Here is a 25524-nt window from a genome sequence, read left to right on the forward strand (position 1 = left end):
GATTAGCCTCGTGGTTTACTGGTTTAATCGCATTCTGCAAAAAAGTTTCCTTTGTTAATCTTTTATGCAGTGCCGATAATTTTTGACATGACCCACAAATCTAACACGAAATTAGTGAATTGGGGTTAACGAGTCTAACTCGTTTAATTAAATGGGTCGCTTTAAAATTGATCTATATAGTGTTATATCTATGGGATGGTTTACAATGAAAAAATGTGTGCCTTTTTAGCTTCACCGTGTGCAGCCAACGAGATTATGTTTATGGTATATGCTTTGCACAAGCGGAAACCAACCCAGAAAAGGAAAACAAACAAAACTATACAAATGACAAAAAGAAACAAGTGGCATTGGGAGTCTGGGACCATTTGACATTTCAATAAAGACGAAAATTAACACGATGTAATTTAGGCACTGATTTGGCCGACTTTGAACAAAGCTGCCAAGATTGGAGGAGAGATTGGCTGCGATGAGGATGTTTCATCTTTGTTTAGACAAATGTTCGGACAATTTAAACTTTTACCTGTTCAAGCAAATGGGGCTTGAGAATACTCTTACATAATATACAGTGAGTAGTTTCATTGCACCCGATCTGAATTCGTCAAAAATGATCCTGAAAATAGGCTTTTTTTTTTTAAAAAAAAAAAATGAGAACGAAAAGAGAGTCGAGAGAGAAAAATACAAAACCCTTATACATTGCTCTACAGTGCTTCTCCACATTTGGAGAAACACTTAACTAAAATGAAAAATGCATTTGATTGAATTAGATAAACACGTTTTTTTAGCCTTTTGGTTAATCATTTTATATGTATCTCTAAAATATATAAGCAACAATGAATAGATTTGAATCTCCAACAATTTGCTTTTCGGATTATTAATCCTTACAGAGCCCACCACTCACTTGAACAACTAAATTTTACATTAATTTTCTCATATTTGTTATCTGAATTATTAACGACTCGAAAAATAAAATTGTTAAAAATTTATACTTCACAGTGAGCATAGTTCTACGTCACAATAGCATCATTAAAAAGAAAAACAAAAATTACATAAATCAGCAGCCACAAAATGAGGTTTGATATGACCAAGCTTTGATTGAGGGAATGGCAGGTGTAGACCCGACAAATATTTACATCATCTACTAAGTAGTAGTAAATGTCCATTTCACATTTAATACCAACATTTTCTGTCCAATTAATTTAAACACACCCTCCCTCCCTTCCTCCCAAGCTACTCTTTTCCAATATCCAATTATCACCACTCACATTTTTCTTGGAATTTATTGAAATTGGGTCAAAATATGAGAAACAAAGAAAGAGTGGTGCAAATTTTTAGAATGTCGACCAAATAGGCTCCACTTCTTGAGCAATTAGGAACTTGCTAGGTCTTATATGCTCTCTTATTTCTTGTCCAAGTTCTTTGAAATTGGAATACGAAATTTCAACAAATCTAAATCTCAATGATTGATGTTAAAACACTAATTATCTCAAATAATAATAATAATAATAATAATTTTTTTTTTTTATTTCATTTCCCTTGAATTTAAATTATCTTTCAATAAGCGAAACTAAATGCATAGAGCAAGAGGCCAATTATTCGATAATTTTTGAATTTTTTTTTCTTTTTTAACGGAGAATTTTCATATTCCATTAATAAAAGATTAAGAGCATAATTAACTTTTACATCACAGAGTATAAAGCTATAATAAAACATATCAAAGTGTTATAAAATTACAAAGTCATAGATATAATCAAAAAATTATTACAATCAAATTTTATCTATGATATTAGCTTCCGCTAACCCATGTATAATTTCAGTTATGAAACAAATCTGCTCTGGGTAAATTAAATGTAAGACATTGGTAGTTCAAATTTCCAAAACTTATTTTTCGGCCGTGAGAGACAATCCTCACACCGATCTAATCCACATCGGCTCAAAGGTCATGAGACAACTCACGTCCTCGACCCAAGGGTCACGACAAAAAGAACAAAAAAAAAAGAAAAATCAAAGCAAAAACAAAAAACAACAAAACCTCACCAGAAGCTACAGCATAAGAGTACGACATTATAGACATCCCGGTGAAGACATGACTTTACTTGTGAGATCCAAGCGTCGATACGCGAGAAACACGCTCCGACATGCAAGACTCAGTTGGTTGATCGGCGCATAAGCAACGAAAAATAGAGAAGTCAGCTGAGTCAAATAGATCTAAGTATGAAAAACTATATTTAGATCTAAAAATTTGATATAAACAGGGCTGGCCCAACCGCTAGGTGAGTTAGGCTGGCGTCTAGAACCTCAGATTTGTAAGGCCCAAAAAAAATTTTTTTAAGGTCAAAAATTTTTTTTAATAAGGCCAAAAAAAATTTGCATAAAGGCTTTCAACATGCTTTAAGAAAAATATTATTATTTGTTTATAATATCAAAGCTTCAACATGCTTTTTTAAGGCTATCATATAAAACAAAGACACCAAAACGGAGATAGGAAGAGGCTACAAAAAAGACAGAGCACTACTACTAGGAGAATAAGAGGGAGAGGGATAAGCAAGGGGGGCGAAGCTGTTCTTTTCTCCTCTGTATTTTTTTTCTTCTTGTGTTTAAATCAACAAATATCACGAAAAATTTAAATCGATAAAGAAAGATCTATAGAGTTTAACAACCATGCTAACGATCAAAACATTTATGTGGAAGCTGATAACAAATTTTATTTTATTTTTTGTCATTATTCAAAACAAAAATATTAATAAATAACTTAAAATATTAATAAATAACTTAAAATATAAAACATCAAAACAATTTTTTTAAATAAAAAATAAAAAATATACAGATTAACAAACAAACCCGACACTACTCATTAAAGAGCAGGCAACAAATCAACATCAGCTACACGCAAAAGTTGAATTTCAGAATACAACCGGTGTGCTCTTTTTGTCCTTAAACTGCTTTTACACGTTCAAAATAGAACGCTTAAGCCTGCTATTCTGACCGGGCTTGTGTTCTAATCATATCAATTAATATTACTTAAACCCGTTGATTTTTCTTTGTTTTTTTTCTCTATTTGCTTAATCTAATTTTCAACGTGTCAAAGGATCAACGGGGGTGGTGGAAAATATCGTCACAGCGAGGGTACAACTGTACAAGTCTCTTTTCTCGTGGGCCCTCACGTGAGGCAACTGTGGACTCTGTCCCCCAGGCGAACGACAGCGCCGTGCGCACGTCTAGATCGAGTCGACACGTGGCAAGACGCGGGCGGACAGGGCAACTACGGAATTCAAAGCCTTTTTTTTTTTTTTTCTGGCGGACTTGAAAGGGTGGCCTAACGTTTTTTTTTTGGTCGTTCGTTGAGCTGTCTACATTAAATCCGATGGTCGGTGGTCCCCCACGTGTCACTGGGTTCGTGATTATGAAGCGGGGCCCAGGTGGTCCTACCTCCGACTTGTTGAGCCGTGTGTCGTTTGGGCCCCCACCTTGTCGGGTTGTCGTTGGGAGCTTCGGTCCTTCTTCGGAGATTTTTTAGTTTTTCTCCCCATTTGATAGTGAAGAAGACTTTTGGGCTTGCTTTGTATACAAAACAAAACAAAAAAACAAATAATAATAATAATAATAATAATAATAGAAACTTCACTTTAACTCCATGAACTTCCACTCAATTTTATAAACCTTCTAAACTTTTAAATTTTTCATTTTAGACCTTTGAACTTTTAATTACTCTCAATATGGACCCCTCCGTTAGATTTTAAACGTTACATAACGTTTATATCTCTGACTTTTGTATAAAATTTCAACTTTCAATAGTTTTTTTTTTTTTAAAAAAAAAAAATGAAAATCAAGGACATTTTGGTATTTTTTGTATTTTTAACGGCTAAAATTAATGGAAGAGTTCTAATTGAAAGTTCAGAAATCCAAAATGAGAGATTTGAAAGTTTAAGGGTTTGTAGAATCGGATAGAAGTTCATGGAGCCAAAGTGAAATTTTCCTAATAATAATAATAATAATAATAAAAAACAAAGTCTTCTTTCATGATTATTCCTTTGCTCTTCAAGAAGTAATTGAGTTTTATTTAAGTACTAATTATGACTTAACATTGAAGTGGGATAATATATAATTTTTAACATTATTTTTTCCCCGCAATAATTATAAGTTTAGGAATATTGTACTATTCATATAATCATGAAACTTCAAAAAATCTAAACATATGTTAAGGACTTAATCATTAATTTTAAAAAGTTTCAGGACTAGATTGATAGTAATTTTATTTTTAGATTGGATTTAAGACTATATATATATATAGCTTAAATAATTTGCTTAAACCATTTAATAAAAGATTAGGTAATGTTAGGTAAAATTAGGCACATAGATTAGGCTCAAATATTCCTTTGCTCAATATAGGCTTGCTTTAATAAACTCAAATGTCATAATGACAGTTCTCTAGTGTGGGGGCTTAACCATAGATAACTTAAATCCTAATCTTTATTTTTGTATGACAATGAGTCCCATGCATGCATAAATTCTAGACACTTTGGTCTCTAACAAAGCATCATATGACCTTGAGGATTCCAAATAGCACCAACAATATGAAAAATAGATCCACTTAGGTGAAATACTTGATTTTGTGCTCATAATATAATAAAATGGGTAATTTTAATTAATTTTTTTTGAATAATACTATTTAGTAGGCTGTTATAGAATTGATTTATAATTAGAATAACATGACTATAAAATCAATGTTTGATTTTTTTTTTAATAACTACTAATTCAATAACTAATTTTTACACGTTATCAAGTTGTATGATAATATACTAAATAGTTTTATTTTTTTAATCATTTCCAATTGTATATTTCCTACACTAGGAAAGGGTTCATGCAATTTTTGTCTTTATTTCTCTCATCTATATATATATATAAAAAAAAAATTAATTAATTTTTTTTTTTTTATCCCCTTAAATTATTTATTTATTTTTTTAGAAATTGAAAATATCTCTACTAAAAGGAAGAGAGAGTTGAAGAGTAATAAGCCAAGTGAAAAGAACAAAAAAAAAAAAAAAAAAAAAATGGTAGGAGAAGATCTAGAACAAGTGTTGATGGAGGCGCATAAACCAGACAGGTGGGGCCATACAGCAATCAGTACCCCAAGCCTTTTCCACCACCACCACCACACCAACCTTTTTTCTGCTTTTTTGCTTCCCTTCCTTTCCCAATACCCACCAAACAAAGCCCCCACGTTTCTCTTCTTTCTGCTGCTTGTCTCCTTCCCCTTTTTTCTCTTAAACCCTCCCAACCTTGGCTCTTTGTCTATAATCTGCCTCGATCTTGGTCTCTGTTCTTGAAAATCTCTTCTGGGTCTGAGAGATATTCGCAAACTAGGAAGATTTCAATGCAGGGTGTTGGTGGTGGTGGAGCTGTGTCTGGAGGAGGAGGGTCTATTACGAGTGGTGGGTCGATGTCCACCGTGTCGAAGGAGGACAACCTTGTCTTGTCATCCGAGGATTCTTCTTCTTGCCCAGATGAGTCTGAGCTTGAGCTGGGTCTTGGGTTGAGTCTTGGTGGTGCTTGCCGGACCCAACAAGGTCCACGGGGTCAATATGCGAGGATTTTGACGGCCAAGGACTTTCCTTATCTGGGTTCTTTAGCTTCAGCTTCTTCATCTTCATCTGCATCATCACCATCCTCTTCTTCTTGTTCTAATTCTTCATTGAGCAGAGCTAATGTTACAGCTGGGACAAAGAGAAGTGCTGATTCTGTTGCTGTTGCTAATGGTGCCAGGTAATAAGATCTTAGGATTATAGGATATGCCTTTTGTTCATTAACTTTTTTTTTTTTTAACCCACGATTGTCTAGGCTCTTGGTATTTTTAGTGTTTTTGTTTAAGGGTTTTAATGCCTTGTTCTATTCTTTTTGTAGTTTCAAACTAACTGATTTATGTGCCTTTAATCAAAATTATTTTACTCAGCTTGCCATTTCATAACTTTGATCTCCCCTTTGTTTTTTCTCCAGTCCTCTTTTCTGGCTTTGTTTATCTGCCACATATTAATTTTGTGATGTGTGATTATGTATTAGTTGATTTTGATGGATCTGATGCTCAAAAACATATGGGGCTTGTGCTTACCTTTGATTTGAGGTTTATACCGATAAATAATTGAATTCGCTTATCTGAGGTTGAATTTGCAATTCTAATTAGCCCAAATGACATTATATTTGGGCATCTATCCCAGAGGAAGCTTGAAAAATTTCCCATTCCCTTTTCACTTGTTTTGCAATGATCTCTACATCTCCTCCTACTACACAACATATTGATTCTATTTAATAGGCCTTAATTGTTAGAACGATAATGTGTCTTTTGGCAAATATTATTTGTTTTGCCATTTGGCCATTTGAAAGTCTTTGCTGTGCATGTATCTTAAGACTTGGGCTATGGAAACAATGTGGCTTGTATCTTTGCTGTATTTTTTTTCCCAGTGGAGGACCCAAGATTTCTCTTGATTGGGCTAAAAAAGTGAGTAATCCAATAAATAGTCACCTCCATTATAATACATGCTGGGCCTCATGAAATCAAGGCGCAAGTGCATGTTACTGTGTAAGCTATTGGACTTGACACTTCTTAGGTAGCTGTATATCTTGATTTAACATCTACTCATTTACTTTATGTATCAAATCGAATCATTTAATTGATCCAATAAGTAGATGCATCACGTAGAATTAAACAGCAACAGAGTATTTCAAAGGCATAAAAAGTTTGGGAATGTTTTTGCAGTTATGTTGTTTTTTTGATCTATTTTTTTTAAAAAAATATATTAAATTTGAATAATCAGCCAGGGGTTTAGATCTTCTTATCTTTCACATTGGAATATTCATTGCATAACAATTTCAAAAAATTCAGGGGAAGTTACCCCTCAGCCTCCACCGATAATGACTTGCAATTGTATCTGGCAAGGTCTTGCTTTCAACTGCAAGGAGCTTCCTTAATCAGCAGTTAGTGCTGAACTTTTGAGCAACTTGGTGTCACTGATTTGTCCTCTTGTTGGTATATGACCAAACTAGCACTTTGCCCTTTCTATTTCCCGTCAAGCGTATACTATTAGCATGTAGACAGTTAGCCTTCTAGACCAATAGTGTATAATTGGCCAGTACAAGTCCTGGCTGGAGTTGTTGCATTCATGTCTTTCATTGCACCGTGACAGCTATTCTTGACTCCTTGCTGCATACTTTGTACATATGGACTGAGGCATATCTTGCCCCATTGTCGATTACTTATGCCGACTTTCTTATCCGCTTTTCTTATTCTAGCTAGATGTTCTCTATTGTATATATATCCAGTGTACTTAGGGGCGTCTTACGCTTTTAATAAAACATGATTACTACTTATCAAAAAAAAAAAAAAAAATTGCAACTGTTAGGGAGCAGAACTGATGGCTTTCCTGATCTAGTCCAAAAGTGGCATTGTATGTGATTTTGATAGCATCAAGAGTGGCCAGCCAACATATGTTTGAAAAGTTATCTGGCAACATCTGAATTTTTTTTGAGTATCAGATTTTTGTTGTTTGGGATAGTTTTATGTATGGTAGATTGTTGGGAGATTATGCCTATTCTATAGGAGCCCTCTTGCTTCTGGTTCCAGGGCCCATCAATTTCTGCCATCACTTTTCAGGATCTAATAGCTTGTCTTTATGAATCAGAAAAATCTTGTCTTATACAAAACAGTTATTTTTCTTAATTCTTCTGGTATTGATGTTTTGTTGATGTTGGATCTTTCTACTTGTATTACATATTATTGAATTTGGTGATTGCATTTCAGGAACCTATTTATCTTAGTTTCTGTTTCTTCACTGATGGGATTGTTCATGTTAAATTCTTAAAGCAGTCAGGTTGTGGGATGGCCTCCTATAAGGGCATATAGAATGAATAGCTTGGTCAACCAAGCAAAATTACCAGCCGCTGAAGTATTCAACCCACTGATTGGGAAAAGTAAAAACAGCAATACTGTTGTTGGAAAGGGAACTAGCAATGGCAGTGACAAGAACAATGGTAATTCTAAAGAAAGGGGGCAGTTAAGGAGTACTCTGTTTGTGAAGGTGAATATGGATGGAATTCCTATAGGAAGGAAGGTTGATCTGAGTGCACACAGTTGCTATGAAGCCTTATCGCAAAAACTGGAGGATATGTTCCAGACATCCACTACAATAATGAATTCAATACGTGAGTGCTTTTTATACCTTATATTTTGAATTTCAGAATGGAGTTAAGAACCCCTTCAACAACTATTTATGGTCTCTAAAGCCAGGTCTCCTAACTTTTGTGTCATCGTGCCCTAGCTGGATTGGGTATGTAAATGCCCCCAAAATTATCCAGCTAAAAGATAACCTATAGTGTTATTACTATACCTTAACGTAAATTAAGCAGCGGAGTGTTACACTTTGGCATTAGTTTTTTTTTTTCCCCAATCAAAAGCAGATTCCTAAATTTTGCACCCTTTCCTTTTTAATTTCATTTCTGAACAGCTGAAAGTTTTATAAACCTTGAAACAGTAAAATCTGTAATTTAAAATAGAAGCAAAATGTCAAATCTAAGAAATTCCATTAAATCAAGTCCTCCATTGATTTGATCTAGATTCTGGAGTTTGTGTTTGTAGTTAGTTATGACGTGGTAGCTTTTTTATTTTATTTTATTTTATTTTTTCTGAGTGGTGGTGGCATCAATCTGTGATTAGGATCAAGCAGAGAGGAAGATGACATACCATCAAAGTTGCTGGATGGATCATCTGAGTTTGTGCTTACATATGAAGACAAAGACGGAGACTGGATGCTCGTTGGAGATGTTCCTTGGGGGTATGAATAATATGTTTCATCATCAGCCTAAATAATTTCATTCATGTGGATAGGGTTCTGACTACTGTGATTCTGTCATGTCCAACTGGTACCTTATTTGTTACTTAGGCGTTGCCTTGGCATCGCCTGATTACCACAACCATAATCCTTGGGGTCATCGACTTTGAGTGGACATTCTCGGTTTTGTTCTAGGATTTATGTTCCATCACAAATGGAAGAATAGAAAATGTTGAGACATATGATAGCTAAAAAATTGATAAAAAAATAAGAGTAATGCTAAATACTACACCTTCGTTCCACCCCCATCCCACTGAGCTGATGTGACAATGCCCATCAGTTCTTAGATCAACCCTTGCTTAAAAAAAAAAAAAAAATTCTAAGAGCTGATGGATACTGTCACATCAGTCTAGTGGATGGGGTGAGATGGAGGTATAGTATGTAGCATTACTCAATAAATAATTCTTTTTTTTGATAAGTATTACTCAATAAATAATCTAGAGGCAGAGAAATGAACTATGAGCCAAGTATGTGTCTTCTTTTAGTAAGTTTTATTTTCACTTGGTGATTTTATCCTCTTACTGTTTGGTCTTTGTTATAGGTCATATTATCTGGTCTGGTTGTATAATGCTTTTCTAATTGTATTCAGGATGTTTATTAGCTCTGTGAGGAGGCTAAGAATTATGAGGACATCTGAAGCTAATGGACTTGGTAAGTAGATTTGCATTCAACATTAGGATTCATCTTTTGAAGCTGCACATTTACTTGATCTCATGCTGTTAAGATAACTCCTAATTTGCAGCTCCAAGGTCAGAAGAAAGGAATGGGAGGCAAAGAACCAACCCCATCTAGACCCGGTTTTCGGAACTAGAAGCACCCAATATATGGCTTGAAAGTAATATACGAAAGAGATAAAAGGATACTGCATAGTCAAAGCATTTTCCAAAGTAATGATTAATCCACGGCTCTTAGTTTGTTTTGGGTTGTTCTTTTGTCAAATATGTATATTTTTTCATTCAGTTGTTTTTGTTACACTATTTTGCCCTGGGAGAGATCTCTCCCTGCTTTTTTGGAAGCCACAGGAATAGTAGTTTTCAGTGTCTTACTGTGTTATACACATGCATAGTCCAGTAAATATTGTTTGTTGATGCTGAAAATACAGTGTTAATGCTTTTGTTTTAAGTTTTCTGCGCACTAGATTGTGCTTGAAGGAAAGAATGAATGAATGATGGGCTGCATTTAGCAAAGAGGATCTCTTGATTTTGTCTTGTGCCAGTAAAAACTAGGTTGCGGGTGCTTGTAAAAACTCTATTCATTATGGAGGAGCTGGACAATAACTATTGAAGGTTATTGGGAAACGCCATCAATGAGACCCAATATACATGTAAAATATTCAATTAATATGTGAGACAAATTACAGAGACAATGCGTTACTACTTATTTAAAAAGCTTGTTTAAATTAATAGAAAATGGTAAATTTAATATTGAATCAATATACCAACAATTATACAAGAGATGAGCACAAAATGGTGCTTTATTTGCAAGGAAAATCTAATTTCAAATACCCGTTAATTTTTAGGCACCAATATGAAACGGTGATTACAAACATTAACAGACAAATCTACATACAAAAGAACAAATTTAACAAAATCACAGCCGAGGGGGAACTGGGAAGGAACACAATTTAGTTCCTAGAGAAGGCCATTTACAGGTGATGTGCTAAATACTGGTTTCTCCTTGTTAGTGGTAAGTCCATCGTTATTGCTGCTGCTTTTTCTCCGAGGCTTTGCCTCTCCTAGCATTGTGATGACATCCCTCATTGAGGGCCTGTCCCTTGGGAGCTTGGCAGTGCAAAGAAGTGCTATTCTGAGGACTAAGAGCATCTCTTCCTGAACATGCTTGCAATTTCCTGCAATGGGGTCTAGGGCTTCTTCTAATGATTTATTGTCTCTAATTTTCCATCGTATCCACTCCACAATGTCAACAGACTCTCCAAACTGAGGATCTAAAGGCCTCTTTCCTGTGAGAAGCTCCAGTAGAACAACTCCAAAACTATATATGTCAATCTTTTCATCTACCTTCAAGGTGTATCCATATTCTGCAGAGGAATCAGAAAAATTTCAAATTTGTTAGCTGTCAGACAAGTAAAAGTTTTTTTATTTTTATTTTATTAAATTACCATTTATCATAAAAACTTTAACGGATAGAAAATGGTAAATTTCCCTCGTGTAGAGGCTCAAACTCCTCTAACACGTGGAATATTCAATTAAAATGAAAGGCGAAATAGGGAAACAAGGTTTAAACTCAAAACTTTTGTTTTGATACCATATTAAATCACTACTCTTCTAAAAATTTCAGTTACTAAAAAATAGTGAATTTAATCATTTCACTAATATTCTAATAACTTTGGTGCCTTATCTATGGTGACCCTTCAATCTAGCTCCTCATCTTGATGTGCTGAGAAATTCACAGATCAATAGGGCTCAAGGAAATGTTTTTGAATCTCACAAGTTTCATATCTCTAGCAGCATGACCAATTAACCAGTTTCTAACTGTTGCAAATAAAATCAGAGACAATTTGATTGAAAAGTAGTAACTGACCTGGAGCAATATATCCATAGGATCCTGCAACCATTGAAACTGTCTCATTCTTCCTGATCATCATCCTTGCCAACCCAAAATCTGCAATCCTTGCCTCAAGATTTGCATCAAGCAGTATGTTATTCGACTTGATGTCTCGATGGATGACTGGTGGGTGACAATCATGGTGGAGATAAGAAAGCCCCTGCGCGACTCCAAGTGCTATGTTATACCGAGAAACCCAGTCTACAAGCAACTTTCCTGCTTGCTTGCCATGCAAGGCTTCCCCAAGGTTCCCATTTTGCATAAACTCATAGATTATCATCACATTGGTGTCATTATGAATACATCCTAATAACCGAACAATATTCCGATGCCTTAGCCTTCCCAGGAGATTCACCTCTCCAACAAGATCATTTCCGCTTCCGGTTTCAATATCAGCTTCTGATCTCCATAACTTTTTGACTGCCACAGTTGTATTCAGTCGAGGCATCTCAGCCTTATACACAGTCCCAGTTGCTCCCATACCAATTACATTTGATTCCTTGATGCAAGCTAGAATGTCAGCAGTTGTGAAGCCAAGCCTTTGGAATGCCATCAATCTCCATGGCCACTCCCCATTGCCTGTTTCATATTTTTCTTCAAAGCAGCTTCCATTTGAATACCACCTTTTATACAGAGTCAGAGCACCAAAAAGAGCAAACATAATTGCTAAAAAAGATGAAATTCCAATGATCCATCCAGCAATTATGTGCTTTGCGCGCAAGCTCCCATGGCTTGCTTTGAATGCCAAATTTCCATGGCATGGAGGGAGTACACCACCACAGAGACCAGCATTGCCCACAAGATCATCTGGGTTTATAGTTCTTAGCACACCATTTGTTGGAACAGGACCTTCTAGCTTGTTGTATGCAACATTGAGCATTTCTAAGGCTGGAGAAATTCCAAAATTTTCTGGTATTCCACCAGTAAGAGAGTTATTGGATAGATCAAGAGTGGCCAATGTGGGCATCATCGCAATTGGCTTTGGGATTTGTCCAGTCAGTTGGTTGTTCCTGAGATTCAAAAAAACCAATCTCTGACATGAAGCAATGCTTGCTGGAATGCTTCCAGAGAAATGGTTCAATGAGAGATCAAGAACAGAAAGTGAAGGACAGTCCTGGAATTGGTCAGGGATTTCACCTTCTAAGTTATTGTTTGAGGCCATGAAGGTTTGCAGTTTTGGAATGGAAAGAATGGTGGAAGGAAGAGAAGACTGGAGGCGGTTTCTAGAGAAATCAATAAAAGAAAGCGATGTAGAAGAACCCATATCATCTGGGATCTGACCAGTGAGACTATTATTTGCCAATTCTAACCTGTCAAGCTTCCCTAGTTGGCCAAGGCCCCGAGGAATTGTCCCAGAAAGAAGATTATTCTGCATTCGAACACGGATAAGTGAGAGACATGTTGATAAGCCAACTGGAATCGGCCCCGAGAAGGCATTGTTGAAAAGAATGAGCTTTGTGAGATTGCCCCCATTGCACAAGGTTGCTGGAATCTCCCCAGAGAATGCATTGGATGATACATCCAACAACTGCAATGGTGAATTCTCGCCTAGATCACTTGGCAATGGACCTGAAAAAGAATTGTTCCACAGCTCAAGAACCCGTAATTGAGTCAAACCTCCTAGTCCAATAGGAACTGGACCTGACAACTGGTTGCACTTTAGATCCAAGAGCTGCAAGTTCTTCAGCTCAGCCATCTCTGCTGGAATTTTCCCTGATAACATGTTATCAGAGAGATCCAGCAAAATTAATGCAGTTATGTTGCCAATAGCTGGTGGAATACTGCCTTCAAAATTGTTCTTGTACAAGTATACAGTCTCTAGTAGCTTTAACCTCCCCAATTCAGCTGGAATCTTGCCGCTAAGATTGCCCGGCGACAAATCAAGATACTTGAGATTAGTGAGATTCCCAAACTCTGCAGGGATTTCACCTTCAAATTCATTGTACCCAAGAATAATCTTCTCCAGTGATGAAAGCTGCCCAAGCTCTCCCGGGATGTTGCCTGTGAGGTTATTACCAGCAAGGCCAAGAAACTTCAACTTCTGCAAGTTCTTGAAGGACTTTGGAATTGAGCCTTGGAAGAAATTCCCTCTGAGATCCAGGCTCTCCAGGGAAGTAGCATTTCCAAAATTCTCAGGAAGAAAACCCGAGAAATCGTTGCTTGAAGCATTCAAGGTTGTTAGCCTTCCTAGGCCTCCTCCTGGAAAAGCTCCAACAAAAGAATTATTGCTGATATCAAGGCTCTTCAATGCTGTGAGATTGGAAATTGATTTTGGCAATGAAGAAGAAAATGCATTGCAGCACAAGTTGAGAGAAGTGAGACTTTGCAGCCGTTGGATATCATCTGACACGAGGCCACTGAGATTCATGTAGGAGAGATCAAGCTTCTCAACAGCCCCATTGGAGTTGCACCACACACCAGTCCAGTTACAGTGAGCTGCATACTTCGGGGCTGCATTCTCTGGCAATTTCCAATCCTGGAGGCTGTCTAATGGATCAACAAGACCCGCTTTTATGGAAAGTAGAACTGTTACTTCATCATCAACTGCAGCAACAGAACCGAAAAAATAACAACCAATGTAACAGTAGAGGAAACAGAAGATGAAGAACCACAACTGGGTTTTCAGTTGCATGTTGTTCTTCTTCATTTCTCTTAATTTCTCAGTTTGCCACCATTTCCACTAGCTGAAACAGCTAGATAGATTGAAAGAACCCAGTACTGTGAGTGTTTGTTTTATGAGGAAGAGTGGAAAGAAGTTGATTAATGCATAGGAGTTGGTATATAAATATTAACAAAACTAAATGATTAGCTCGTGAGGTCTTGCGCTCTGCAACAGCTGTTAATCAGCAACTAATGAGGGGGAAGTTTGGACTTATTGGAAGCTTCTCCGACATTAAACATGGGGAGGGAATGTGTCCTTAGAAACAGTGCATTATTGTTTTTGCTTCCACTGTTTCTCTTATCATGGTCAACTGGCCAATCCCGATCCAATGCCTATGCCCTATTCTACAAAGGGTCCCATCTAGTTAAAGGGTTAATAGCCAGCATTTATTTTCTTTTCTTCCACATTTAGAAAAAGAAAGAGAAAACGAAAGAGAAAAAAAAAAAGGGACTTATGGCTTTTCACCTAGTAAATGGAATAGATTATTGTGAAAAAAGCTATCTTTAAGCATCTTACACGAGTGTGGAAGTGGAGCTCAAAGCCCTGCATGCTCAAATGATTTAGATTTCATCTTAGGTTAGCCCACTGGTAAAGGGTAACTTCTAAGTATGACAAAGATTCAGAAATGATGCATAAGATGGACCCACAATCACATTATGAAGCATAAAGATCAAAAGTTGGGATCCAACAAAGAACATTGATGTACATGTGATCAAACCTAACATCAAAATCAAAACCATGTGATGATGAGAATTATTTGATTAAACTAGCCCCAAGTGTTTGTAAACGACTTTATTTTCTGTTATTAAGTCAAATACATTAAACAACCAAAATAAAAACGCTCATCAAAACACGAAAACTGTTTTCACTTTTATATCACATCAGAACACTTTCCAAACCAAAATAAAATACACCACTATTGTAGACATCATAAATAGAAAAATACACGTTATCCTGGAAATATTTTAAGAGCACCACTAGATCAGACACATCATCCACTTAATAGTTAATTGGCCTTGATCGCTCAATGAGCAGGTTAGTTATTAGTTATGATTAAGAGAAAGGAATCTTTCCATGTTATAGGGTGAAGCAGACAGAAAACAAAAACAAAACTCTTCTCTTTGTCAAAAGATGAATTGATGTGGGCCACATCAAATGTTTATATGTGAGGCATCCTAATGGTTTACAATTGCCCTTAATATATAACAAAAGTTGTTTTTTCCTTTTTCTTTTTCTTTGGTTTCTTTTTCCATATTGAATAAAGCATTTCCATTCATTCAAAACTGAAAAAAAAAAAAAAAAGAAAAAAAAAAAAAGAAAGATTCATTTACCCATAATCTAAAAACATTATAAAATTGTTAATGGTCCTATATCAAAATGAGTATTTTAGAGGAAGAGAGATAAGACAGTTTTCTTTCAAATTAATTTAAGTTAGTGGAAATTCTTCTAAATAGGTCTATCAAATTGACCTTATTCTTAGAGCACGTGTTCTCATGAAATACGATCCTCTCAATTTCAAGTGAAATAAAAAGGAACGAACCCGAAATGTTTCATCTTGCTTTGATTCTGTTAGTCTTATTAAAAATGTGAGTAGTACTTTATATAACACATGCGTGCATGAACAGTATGCATGCCGTTGTTATAATATATATATATATTTTTTATTTTTTTATTGTTTAAATATTATTTTAATTATATTTTATAATATTATAACACTATGCATGCCGCTATGCATGCCGATATTATATAAATCACTACAAGCTTGAAGGAATATAAATTTTGACCTTTTAATTTGAGGGTATGTAAGAGAGAAAAATGGGGGTGTGCAAAAATCAAAAGCAGAATAAAAAAAGACAGAGAAAGGGAGCAGCAAAGAGAGGAGGAAATGGGAGAAAGTGATGCCCCATTATCAATCATGGTCTGAGCCCACCAACTGCCATTTCCTCTTCCATGCCATTTTCACATGCACACCATGTGGACTGTGGAGCTGCTGGATTAAAAAAAAAACAGAGTGAAAATGGGTGCATTTTTTTAATATTACCTGTTAAGAACATATGGAGAGGCAGCCATGTGAAACAGCAGCTTCCTCGGGAAGTACCTCCTTCCCTATGATTGGATTTGGAGGGGGGCTGAAGGCCTACGTGCGTCCACATGGCTTTATGCCAAACCCCACTCTTTCCATAGTTGTGAAGAGTTGGAGACGAGGATGGTGAAAATGGGATCATTTTGGTGGTGATTGCACATGTGCCACGTGCATGTATTTTGGGCCCTCATATACCTGGGACCCACGTTAAAAAGACAAATCTGATCATTGATCAAAGAATACTTCTTTTTATTTTATTATTATTTTTTTTTTAAAAAAAAATTGTTGGGTGTTAAGGATTGGGGCTTGGGCTTATGGCCCGATGGAGTCGATCATTTTCTGGGCTCATTCTTAAGAAATGTTGGGCCAGAGAGTCTATAGTTTAGAATTTTGAAAAATCAACTCCATCAACCCGATTTAATTTGTGTAAAGTTTCCCTCCCTCCAAACCACATTAGGTTGCAATATCCCTCATAAAAATAGTATTTTGGTCATTTTTCTTGCATAAAGGGGACATTGCAACCCCGATAATAATTTAGGGAAGACATTGCACAAACTGAAAGTTCAAAGAAATATTGCAAATTGCTTGATAGTTTTATCTTCAAAATGTAATTTTTCCCTTGAGTCCCAACTAGAGTTTCCATTTTTCGTTGAAGACCTTATCATTGCCATCGAGTAGTCACAGGACAACCTGATATATTAAAATGACATATGTCCTTAAAGAGTATATGATTCTCACTTGTAGTTTTTAAAATTGCTAAGATAAATGTCAATTTAATAGACTGTGTTGAAGAAATTTTTTTCCTAAAGAAAAATGTCATATTCATTCTGCTAATTTACCATGTCTTTTGAGTCCTACTGAAATTGAATCTTTTTTTTTGTTTTCTGAGGGGGAAAATATCTCCAGTAGGTTAAAATGAAGGATCAATCTCAAGCCTTAAGACTGGCTATTGCAAGATTGGAATGCATTTGTGACAATGTCTAATTGCCATAAACTCATAGAAAGTGACCACAAAAAAAGACTAATAAAAGGGTGAATTCTCCTCCTATCTCATGAGCCAGGGACCTCAGAGATTGGAAGCTTAATTCTATTTGCCAATCTTTGAGGCCTCTAGGCAGTTGAATCTGCTGGCTCATTTGTCGCAGCAGATCATAACATCTATCAGTATAAAAAAAGCTAATCAGACAAACAAGTTGCTACTGAAATCTTTATCATGATGAACAGTTTGAAACTTCGAAAGTCACATACAACAATGAAGGTGAATACAGGAGATGAATGAACAAAAAAAGAGAGATTCTTATGAGTAATCTGACTCTATTTATACCTATAATTTTTTTTTAAATTTTTTTTTTTTTGACTCTAGGAAAGCTTCTGTATATTTCTGGGTGGTAGCCCCTGAAGAAAAAAAGACTTAAGGGCCGACCTGTGGTCCTTGGATAAAAGTAGCCACCATTTCTACTCTATGTATGTCCTACGGTGTAATGAATTCACTTGGGGATTTTTCTAACAATAACAAGACACGAAAGAGAGGTTTTTATCTCAGCCCAACTTGCTCTATGTCTGAGCCCAAAAGGAATGCGTGTATCTCAGCCCAACTTGAGACTGTATAAAGAATGCCAGATAGCCCTTTCCAAATACAGGAGCCATCTTCAACCAATTCTCTCTGTTTCTTCACCAAACCAGAGAACAATGGGACAAAAGAAACGCCAAAGTGTTCCCCAAGTCTCCTTAGGCTTGAACTTGAGCCAATTACAATGCCCACATCTGCTTGAAGCAGGCAAAGGAAGTCCCCCACATCGCCACCGATGTAAACTGTCAAGCGCTTCCCTTCGCTGTTGGAATCATTTAGAATGTCACTGTAGGCTTGAAGCTTATCCAGGGGAGACTCAATTTTCATAGCAATGTCACCTGTAGAGACAGATTCTTCAAAACTAAGCTCGTTTGAATGGACATTTAGCTCATCTAGATCTCCTGTTCAATGAAATAGAACGAAACTTAAATCATTCTACGCCAACACGTAAGAAGAAGAGAGACAAGAAAAAAAAAAAAAAAAGAACCTAAAAAAAAAGAAAAGAGAGTATGAATATGAATATGTAGCAACAACTAATGAATATGAATATGTGCATCAAACCAGGTCATAGGCTTCATGATTATTATTGTTGTTCCATCATCATCATCACCATTCCTACTCTAATTATCAAGGTCGATAAATGTTTTCATTTTATCAATTTCATGAATAAAATTTTTATCTTGAACTTGTCAATCAGCACATTATTGATCAAGAAAGCATCATTCACTATTCAAGAACTCCCAAAGCACCTTTCTGTAAGGGTCGAATAGCTCATGTAGTGTGTAAGGGCAGTGATCCTATGAGGATAATGAAGAAGATATCAGGTGTCATCTTAGCTCAGAAGAGCATATCCAGATAAAAAACTATACATCAAGCTAAATATTGCCAGCAATAACCCTCATGTACAAATGAATCAAGGACATTAATAAATATTTTCTTTCGGGGTTCTTTTGACATTATGTTTCTTTGCATGTGTCATGCATAGAAATATCTCTACACAGTAAAATCTACATGTATGTTTGAAAATTATACCTGATGAAAAGGCTGACCTAATGAGATCACCGCACCAACAGTATGAGAGAACATGAACTTCAGTCTTCAGAGTATCATTATTCACAACCTTCTGAAAGAACTCTCTACAACCTTCTTGAAGAATGAGACTCTGGCCAGCCCGCTTTAGATCGTCTAGATTTAAACCTTTAAGTACTCCTGAGTTAATCACTCTTGTATTTGCTCTTTTCTCAAAATCTGCAACTTGTTCAAGGGCTTTATGCAGACCTTCATAATCAAAATTTTCCGCTAGAAATACATACAACAGTATAGTCATTATTCACCAAATATCTCGATTGATAACTTTCAAAATGTTTCAGCATATTACACTCAAAGTATAAGGCATAAATAAATCGAGAAGTAATCCTACAAATCAGTTATCAAACCTTTTGTGCCATCCATCATGCTTTCTATGCATTGTTCATACTCTTCAGTATACTGGGTGGAAAGAGCACCCCATGTGCTCCTCAAGTCAGCTGATGACATTCGAACAAGTTGGGTTTCAGATTCATCAGAATCAGCCTTTGGTGGTGGTGTTATAATTGCAATCTCTGCTACTATAGCCTTTGGTGGTGCTGTTATAATTGCAATCTCTGCTAATACAGCAGCGGAATCAAAAGCAGTGCATGTTAAGTCAAAGTCACAAAATATGTTAAGACGATGTTCTGCAGGGTCATGCACACGAGCCAAAGGGACTATGGTCTGCTGACTAATTGGTTGAGTAGCGAAAAAATCTACTTCAAGTTTAAGAGCTTGATGATAAAGCTTTTCTATGACTTCAAGCTCTTCGCCTGTCAAAGAAATGCTAAGTTTATCCAGCATGTCTTCAATTTGCAAAGCAAATGCCTGAATTCAGAAAGAAGATTACTGAGTACTAATGACAAATATTTCAGCGACAACTTCAATAACATTTTTTTTTTTTCTGATTGGCTAAAGGTTTGAACGAAAAGGTAAATGCAGCTGATAATAAGACGGACCTCAAAAGTTTGAGAAGAATAACTTTCAATCCATTTCTTGTAAATGTGACTGCTATCATCTGGATGTATAAGAGCCTGGATCTCCCTACTTATAAAGGAATAGAGCCTCATACAAGGTGCCATAGCACCAAGAGTATAAGAAGCAACTTTTGTCATCTCAAAAGGAGTTGCAATTTTACCAGGAACTGTTTCTCCTTCGACTCTTCCTGAGGCTGCAGCCAATAAGAACTCTATGTATTTTACTCTTGCATTGTCGAAAATGCTCTCATCTGGGAGTTCAAAGCCCCATTCCTGCATGGTAATCTTGTAAATATTATACTGAAGCTGATAGCCAAAACTATAGGTAGAAAGGAAGCATGTACGAATGAAGTTCAGCATTTCTCAACCCTAGTGGTAAGTAAGCCCATGCGAGATAGACTGGTTATGGTTCCCACAGACATTGGCTAATCAACATAAAACTAATCACAGTAATTCCATCACCATGGTCAATGAAATCTAGGACAATGGGTTCATAATAACTACAAACGGACAATGTGGCAGAGACCAATGCCAAAATAACACTTCCATCCATTGAGTAGTTGACACAATGTATGGCTAGAAATACATATACTCCTATGACATTACTGGCACTGATTCTCTTCATTAATCAGAATATGATGGCAATGACAATAATAATCATGATCAAATCTATCATTTTATTGCTTACATTTCACAGTCTTAAAAGATAACATTGCTTATATGTCACAACACCATATCTAAGAAGCACACATATGATCGAATATAGAAATCTTGCCGAATGTTAAACATAAGCCAATTGATGGTTCATTAAACCCCTGGGAGTGAGAATGCAGAAGAGTAACAAACTAAGCATCAAGATTCAAGAAAGAAACATGAACAACGAAAACAAAATCGTCAGAAATGTGTAACAACGAGCCGAATTCCAAGATTTGGGTAGTTAAAGAAGTATCAGGAGGATCTAGAAATCTCCGATTGCTTTCCTAATCCTCCATTTTCTTTTCTCTGATCAAGTGCCCAAAAAAAAATAAAAAAAATTCAGTATTGTATTAAAAAAAGAAAAGGTTTCAGTCTTGGAACTTTAGTTTCGTTCTTTCGGTTCAGTTTTCTCGGGAGCCAAACAGGGCCTACTTAAAAAGATTCTGTCACAATTGGATAACAGACAAACCGAATTCAAATCACGAAAATAAACACAAAAATCATAAATTTACTTTTTAAAAAATAAAGAAACAAAGAAAAAAAAAAGCAGAAAATTAGTGAATTTAACTTTAAAAGATTAAAAAATAAAAGAAAAAGAAAAAGAAAATTAAGAATTAGAAAGATAGTAAAGCTTACTCGGACGAGAGTATCGTGCGCCTTAAGCCTGTGCACCACGCGTTTCCTCAAGTCGCGTATTGCGCTCTTGTCATCATCATCGTCTGCGCAGTCCTCCGCCATTTGGTACCTACAATCCAAGAATCCTCAGATTCCGATTTCACCACACGTCCATACATGTATGTATGATGTATGGATATATGCATAATATGTATATATGTATGCATGTTATCTATGATCGATCAAGGGGCTTACGCCTGAGCAAAGGCCTTGAGGAAATAGACGTCCTGAGAGACGCAACGGCAAAAGGACTGAGAGTGGAGGTGGCCGGAGGCCAGACACACGAAGAAGGGCGTGTAGAGGACGAAAACGGAGTCATTTCGGAACTTGATCCAGAGCCGCCTCGCCGTTCCTTCTTCCTCCACCATCGCGATCCCCCTCCACGACGTCGTTTCGCCGGCCGATCTTCCGAAAATTCCAAAATCCTCCAAGAAATCGCCAAGAAGCGAGAATAGACTCGTTAACTAACAAACACAACACAGGATCTCACAGAGAGAGAGACGGAGAGAGAGAAAAGGAGAGAGGGAAAGAGTTTGGTGGATTGGATTGTGGTTCACGTTTGGGTTTTATAAGAGTCCAAATTTGCGGGAAAAATGAGACTCTCGGGCCGGCGGTCAACCAATGGGACTGACCGCGGTGGAAGAAGAAGACGAGTGTTAAAGGGAAGGGTATATTGGGGATATGGGAGTTTTTTCAGGGGTACGATACGTGTGACCGTATGTCATGTAGGAGGCTCCACTGGGACTGCTGACTCGGATAAAGTGCGCATCCGCGGTGCCCGATGTCAACGATGGCCATTACGTGGTCCCCCATGCATTGCTGGGCGTAGAAAGGGTATGACTACGAAACATTTTATTATTTTTTATTACTTCAATATTTGGATTAATTAGTTTTCTAATACTTGCTGTTTAAAGGAAAATTAAACATAAAAGGATTTAGCCCTAATATATTTATCATAATTTATAAAATAATAAATACTAATACAAGAAAATTCCAAATATTGTTGTTACATTTTCCATATTCCAACCAAGGATATCTTTGAAATTATTATTTTTATTTACTTAAATCATGCTATTTATCAAACTTTAATATTTTGATAGATACAGATTTTATATCAAGGTTAAAGGGTGTAAAGAATAAATTAGAATCTTTTAGGGGTATTAAGATTGAGTATTATTTAGGATTAAGGTCTAAGATTTCTGATAAGCTTTACATGTTAAAGACATTTTCTGCTGAGTAATTTTAGAAATGATTTTTGTGTCTATCATGTGTCACTCTAAGAGCGCTTTTAAGGATGGTTCTATTATAGTCTCATTGCTCGGCACACAATATATAAGCTGACAATTTTTTACATGACTCATAAACCCAACACATAATTAATGAAATAAGTCGAATTTTGATTGACTTACATAACCTTCTATCATTGCCTCAACACAAGACAAACTTGATACGCAAACACAAATTATCACCCGTAAGGCCGTAACCCACTAACCGTAACTGCTTAGGCGGTTACTAACTGCCTCCGCTAACCGCTTATGCAGTTAATTGGCGGTTAGCAGTTAATAACCCGAATAACCGTTAACCGCTTTTTAAATAAAATTTTAAAAAGTTAATTTTTTTTTTTAAAAAAAAAAACGACGTCGTTTTTATAGTAATATGATAATACCCTACTACATACGAGATCATTTATATATATATATATATATATATATATAAACACAAAAACCTCATTTCATGTATTTTAATATATAATATAATATACATAAAAGTGGTTAGTGGTTAGCGGTTAACAATTTTTTTAAAACCTAAAATTGCTAACTGCAACTGCCTAAGCGGTTAGCATTTTTTCATAATCCCCTTTAAAAGTAGTTAACGATTAATACAGTTTATGCAATTAGCGATTAGCAATTAACGAGCTATTATTATTGCCCGCCTTTTCACTCCTAAAAATCGTCATCAATGAGTCAGCTTCACTTGAGTTCATGGCTGCTGAAGCAATCTTGACCGTCCTAATAAAGTTATCAAAACGTACTTCTTTCGGTTAATTTCTAGAGTCTAGACCATACAGAATGGTCCACTGTTAGCCCTGAATTGAATCTTTTTTGAACTTTTCCATGGCCGTATGTATTACAAGCTCATCGTCGGCTTCTAGAGTCAAACTTCATTCAACTGCTTCCAGATTACACGTGGTAAAAGAAGGTTTTGGTGCCACTTGACTCAATCATGGAAGCGCAAGAAGTTGCGAGTCTGTTGATGATAAAGCTCTGTACCAATTTCTCTCTTTTTTTTTCTTTTTTTTTTTTTTGTAAGATTTGCTTTCCGCAGCAATTGACAGGTGTGGTTTGGATTTCGATTTTTTTTAACCGTTTTTTAAGGGTTTGTTTACACAAAACTTTTAAGAGTAACGACCTTAGATTTTCGATTTGTCTTTTGTTTTTTCTCTGGTTCTTTTATGGGAGTAAATCACTGACCGATGAATTATCAGACATATGGAAGAAAAAGGAATTGCGTTCGTTGTGATCGACCGAACAACAGCTAGAGACGTGATCTGTCAGACTATGCTGCAGATCTGTAAATTAATTTGGACAATGACATTCAAAGAGTTAACAAAACATAAATAAAATTTGGATGAAAGAAATTTTTCATTATATCTATAATATCTCTTGATAACTAAAAGGATCCGCCTTTGTAAAATGTACTTTTTTGTATTCATATCAAAAAAATGTCCTCTTTTGTAATATTGTGTATACTATATATATCTATGTGTATATATATATTATATAGCCTGAAGAGACCGGTTGAGTCAGCAAGTTGTCGTACTCCTCATATGTTGGTGTCGTTTTAAGTTTTTAAATTTATCTCATATAAATCGGTTAGAATGGTTGAGTCAGCAAGTTGTCGTGCTCCCCATATTGTTTGTGTCGTTTTAAATTTTTAAATTTTCAAATTTATGTCATATACATGGGTAGGATCTAGTCAAGTGTTTAGGATTTATCTTTGTATGTAAGCAAGCACGGGGATTCTTGTCGTAAAAGAATAAGCACTTTGTGGACATAAGCATTTTGTCGAACCACGTAAATCTGTATTTTGACTATCTTTTGATCTCTCTCTTTTCGATTTCATATCATTCATCATTGTTGTGTTTGATAACAACAATCTATTTATAATTAATTACTCCTCATTTTACACTAAATGAATACTTTTAATTTCAAATGAAATGGAGAAAATCCTATTCCAAAGAAGACAGGACAGAAGAATTGCAGCAATCATGTGAAAGAGGGCTCCTTGCTCACTGCATACGCAAGTTGTTTGGACTAGAGCCCCCAATTCGAGCAAAGAATCTCTGCCCAAACAGAAAAGAGCCCCAGCAAACCCCACTCTCCATCACATTTTCTGCCCAATTAGCTTGTGACTGACATTATGTCAACAGCAGTATAATTCATGTGTTCTTTATGGTAATAATTTATGTCAAGAATATATATATGGAGCTACTCTTCTCATAAAAAAATGCCCCATCTACTGGGGTGTAAACAGTACACTCTACACATAAGATGAGATGGAACTTTCAAAAGTTAGCAAGCTTTGAAATTGGAAGCTGCCAACTGAAGTTGATGTCCATTTATCTCACATTGTTAATCAAATGGTTAACATAAATTAAACCCTGAAAACAGTTCTCTCTCTCAGGTGTAGAATAAAACTCTTCTTCAACAAGTAAGGCTTAATACGTTTCCTCTCTTCCTTTCGGTACATCAACCAATAACCTCTACACCATGCAGCCTTTATCTTTACAAATTCGAGACGGTCCTGACCGTTTCTCTAGGTTTTCTAGTCCCAACCTTTTCTCAAGGCTCTCTGGTTCCGACCGCGTCTCCGAATTCTCACGTATGGGTTTAAACTCTTATTGAACAAATAAGGTTCAACACAGAATATATTTAACTAAAATTGAGATAAATTATTGAGTCAGAATTCACATTCAAAATCACTGTTATGTTAAAATTAACTAGTTGTCTCAAAAGTTATGTTCAAGAGAAATGAATGAAAGGTTATGATTATGCTAAGTCTGTAATCAATGACAAGATGTCTTGGTGGGGCGGGCGGTTAAGCTATGGTTTGGCTGGTCTTGAGGGTGCACCTGCGGTTTCCGCCATCTAGGTCCCTCCTGAGCAGTCCCCCGCGAGTTGGTGTTACTATGGTCATGCTCAGGTAGAATAGCCACAATTGGTCTCCCCCTCCAACCTTTTTTAATTAGAAAAAAAGAAAAAAAAGAAGAAAGACAATAGCCATTGATTAGTATGACTAGCAAAGGATCATTTCTTGATGGTATGATAAAAAGGATTTGTTACTTTGGAAGT

At 36.0% G+C, this 25524-nt stretch overlaps 3 protein-coding genes across 4 annotated transcripts; 1 reads left to right on the forward strand and 2 right to left on the reverse strand.

Annotated features, from left to right (window-relative positions):
• The first annotated feature begins 5123 nt into the window (after positions 1 to 5123).
• LOC132165741 (auxin-responsive protein IAA11) lies at positions 5124 to 10051 on the forward strand. 2 transcript variants are annotated; one of them, XM_059576418.1, is made up of 5 exons: positions 5124 to 5760; positions 7853 to 8190; positions 8702 to 8819; positions 9466 to 9527; positions 9619 to 10051. In XM_059576418.1, the coding sequence occupies exons 1-5, from the start codon at positions 5372 to 5374 to the stop codon at positions 9666 to 9668; spliced, it is 957 nt and encodes a 318-aa protein (XP_059432401.1). In that variant the 5' UTR covers positions 5124 to 5371; the 3' UTR covers positions 9669 to 10051. The 2 variants fall into 2 exon arrangements, with proteins under 2 accessions (XP_059432401.1, XP_059432402.1); XM_059576419.1 differs by having other exon boundaries at positions 5126 to 5760; positions 7856 to 8190.
• A 310-nt stretch (positions 10052 to 10361) lies between these two features.
• Positions 10362 to 14115, reverse strand: LOC132166446 (MDIS1-interacting receptor like kinase 1). Its single transcript, XM_059577262.1, has 2 exons — positions 11418 to 14115; positions 10362 to 10914 (listed from the first exon to the last, which is right to left on the reverse strand). The coding sequence occupies exons 1-2, from the start codon at positions 14086 to 14088 to the stop codon at positions 10508 to 10510; spliced, it is 3078 nt and encodes a 1025-aa protein (XP_059433245.1). The 5' UTR covers positions 14089 to 14115; the 3' UTR covers positions 10362 to 10507.
• Positions 14116 to 17413: 3298 nt separating this feature from the next.
• On the reverse strand, positions 17414 to 21794 carry LOC132166120 (bifunctional TH2 protein, mitochondrial-like). The gene is made up of 6 exons (XM_059576885.1): positions 21368 to 21794; positions 21134 to 21242; positions 19784 to 20074; positions 19193 to 19652; positions 18789 to 19055; positions 17414 to 18157 (listed from the first exon to the last, which is right to left on the reverse strand). The coding sequence occupies exons 1-6, from the start codon at positions 21538 to 21540 to the stop codon at positions 17721 to 17723; spliced, it is 1737 nt and encodes a 578-aa protein (XP_059432868.1). The 5' UTR covers positions 21541 to 21794; the 3' UTR covers positions 17414 to 17720.
• Positions 21795 to 25524: the final 3730 nt, after the last annotated feature.

Source organism: Corylus avellana, chromosome ca11 (genome assembly GCF_901000735.1).
Source record: "Corylus avellana chromosome ca11, CavTom2PMs-1.0".
Taxonomy (NCBI): Eukaryota; Viridiplantae; Streptophyta; class Magnoliopsida; order Fagales; family Betulaceae; genus Corylus; species Corylus avellana.

Bases quoted from the DNA above. Each gene is read 5' to 3' on its own strand.
- LOC132165741 (XM_059576418.1), top strand. From the start codon at position 5,372: ATGCAGGGTGTTGGTGGTGGTGGAGCTGTGTCTGGAGGAGGAGGGTCT. The intron at 5,761-7,852 runs GTAATAAGATCT...AAATTCTTAAAG, and splicing joins GCTGTTGCTAATGGTGCCAG to CAGTCAGGTTGTGGGATGGC. The intron at 8,191-8,701 runs GTGAGTGCTTTT...ATCTGTGATTAG, and splicing joins TACAATAATGAATTCAATAC to GATCAAGCAGAGAGGAAGAT.
- LOC132166120 (XM_059576885.1), bottom strand. From the start codon at position 21,540: ATGGTGGAGGAAGAAGGAACGGCGAGGCGGCTCTGGATCAAGTTCCGA. The intron at 21,243-21,367 runs GTAAGCCCCTTG...CTTGGATTGTAG, and splicing joins CTCAAGGCCTTTGCTCAGGC to GTACCAAATGGCGGAGGACT. The intron at 19,653-19,783 runs GTCCGTCTTATT...TTCTGAATTCAG, and splicing joins ATTCTTCTCAAACTTTTGAG to GCATTTGCTTTGCAAATTGA.
- LOC132166446 (XM_059577262.1), bottom strand. From the start codon at position 14,088: ATGAAGAAGAACAACATGCAACTGAAAACCCAGTTGTGGTTCTTCATC. The intron at 10,915-11,417 runs GTCAGTTACTAC...ATTCCTCTGCAG, and splicing joins CTATGGATATATTGCTCCAG to AATATGGATACACCTTGAAG.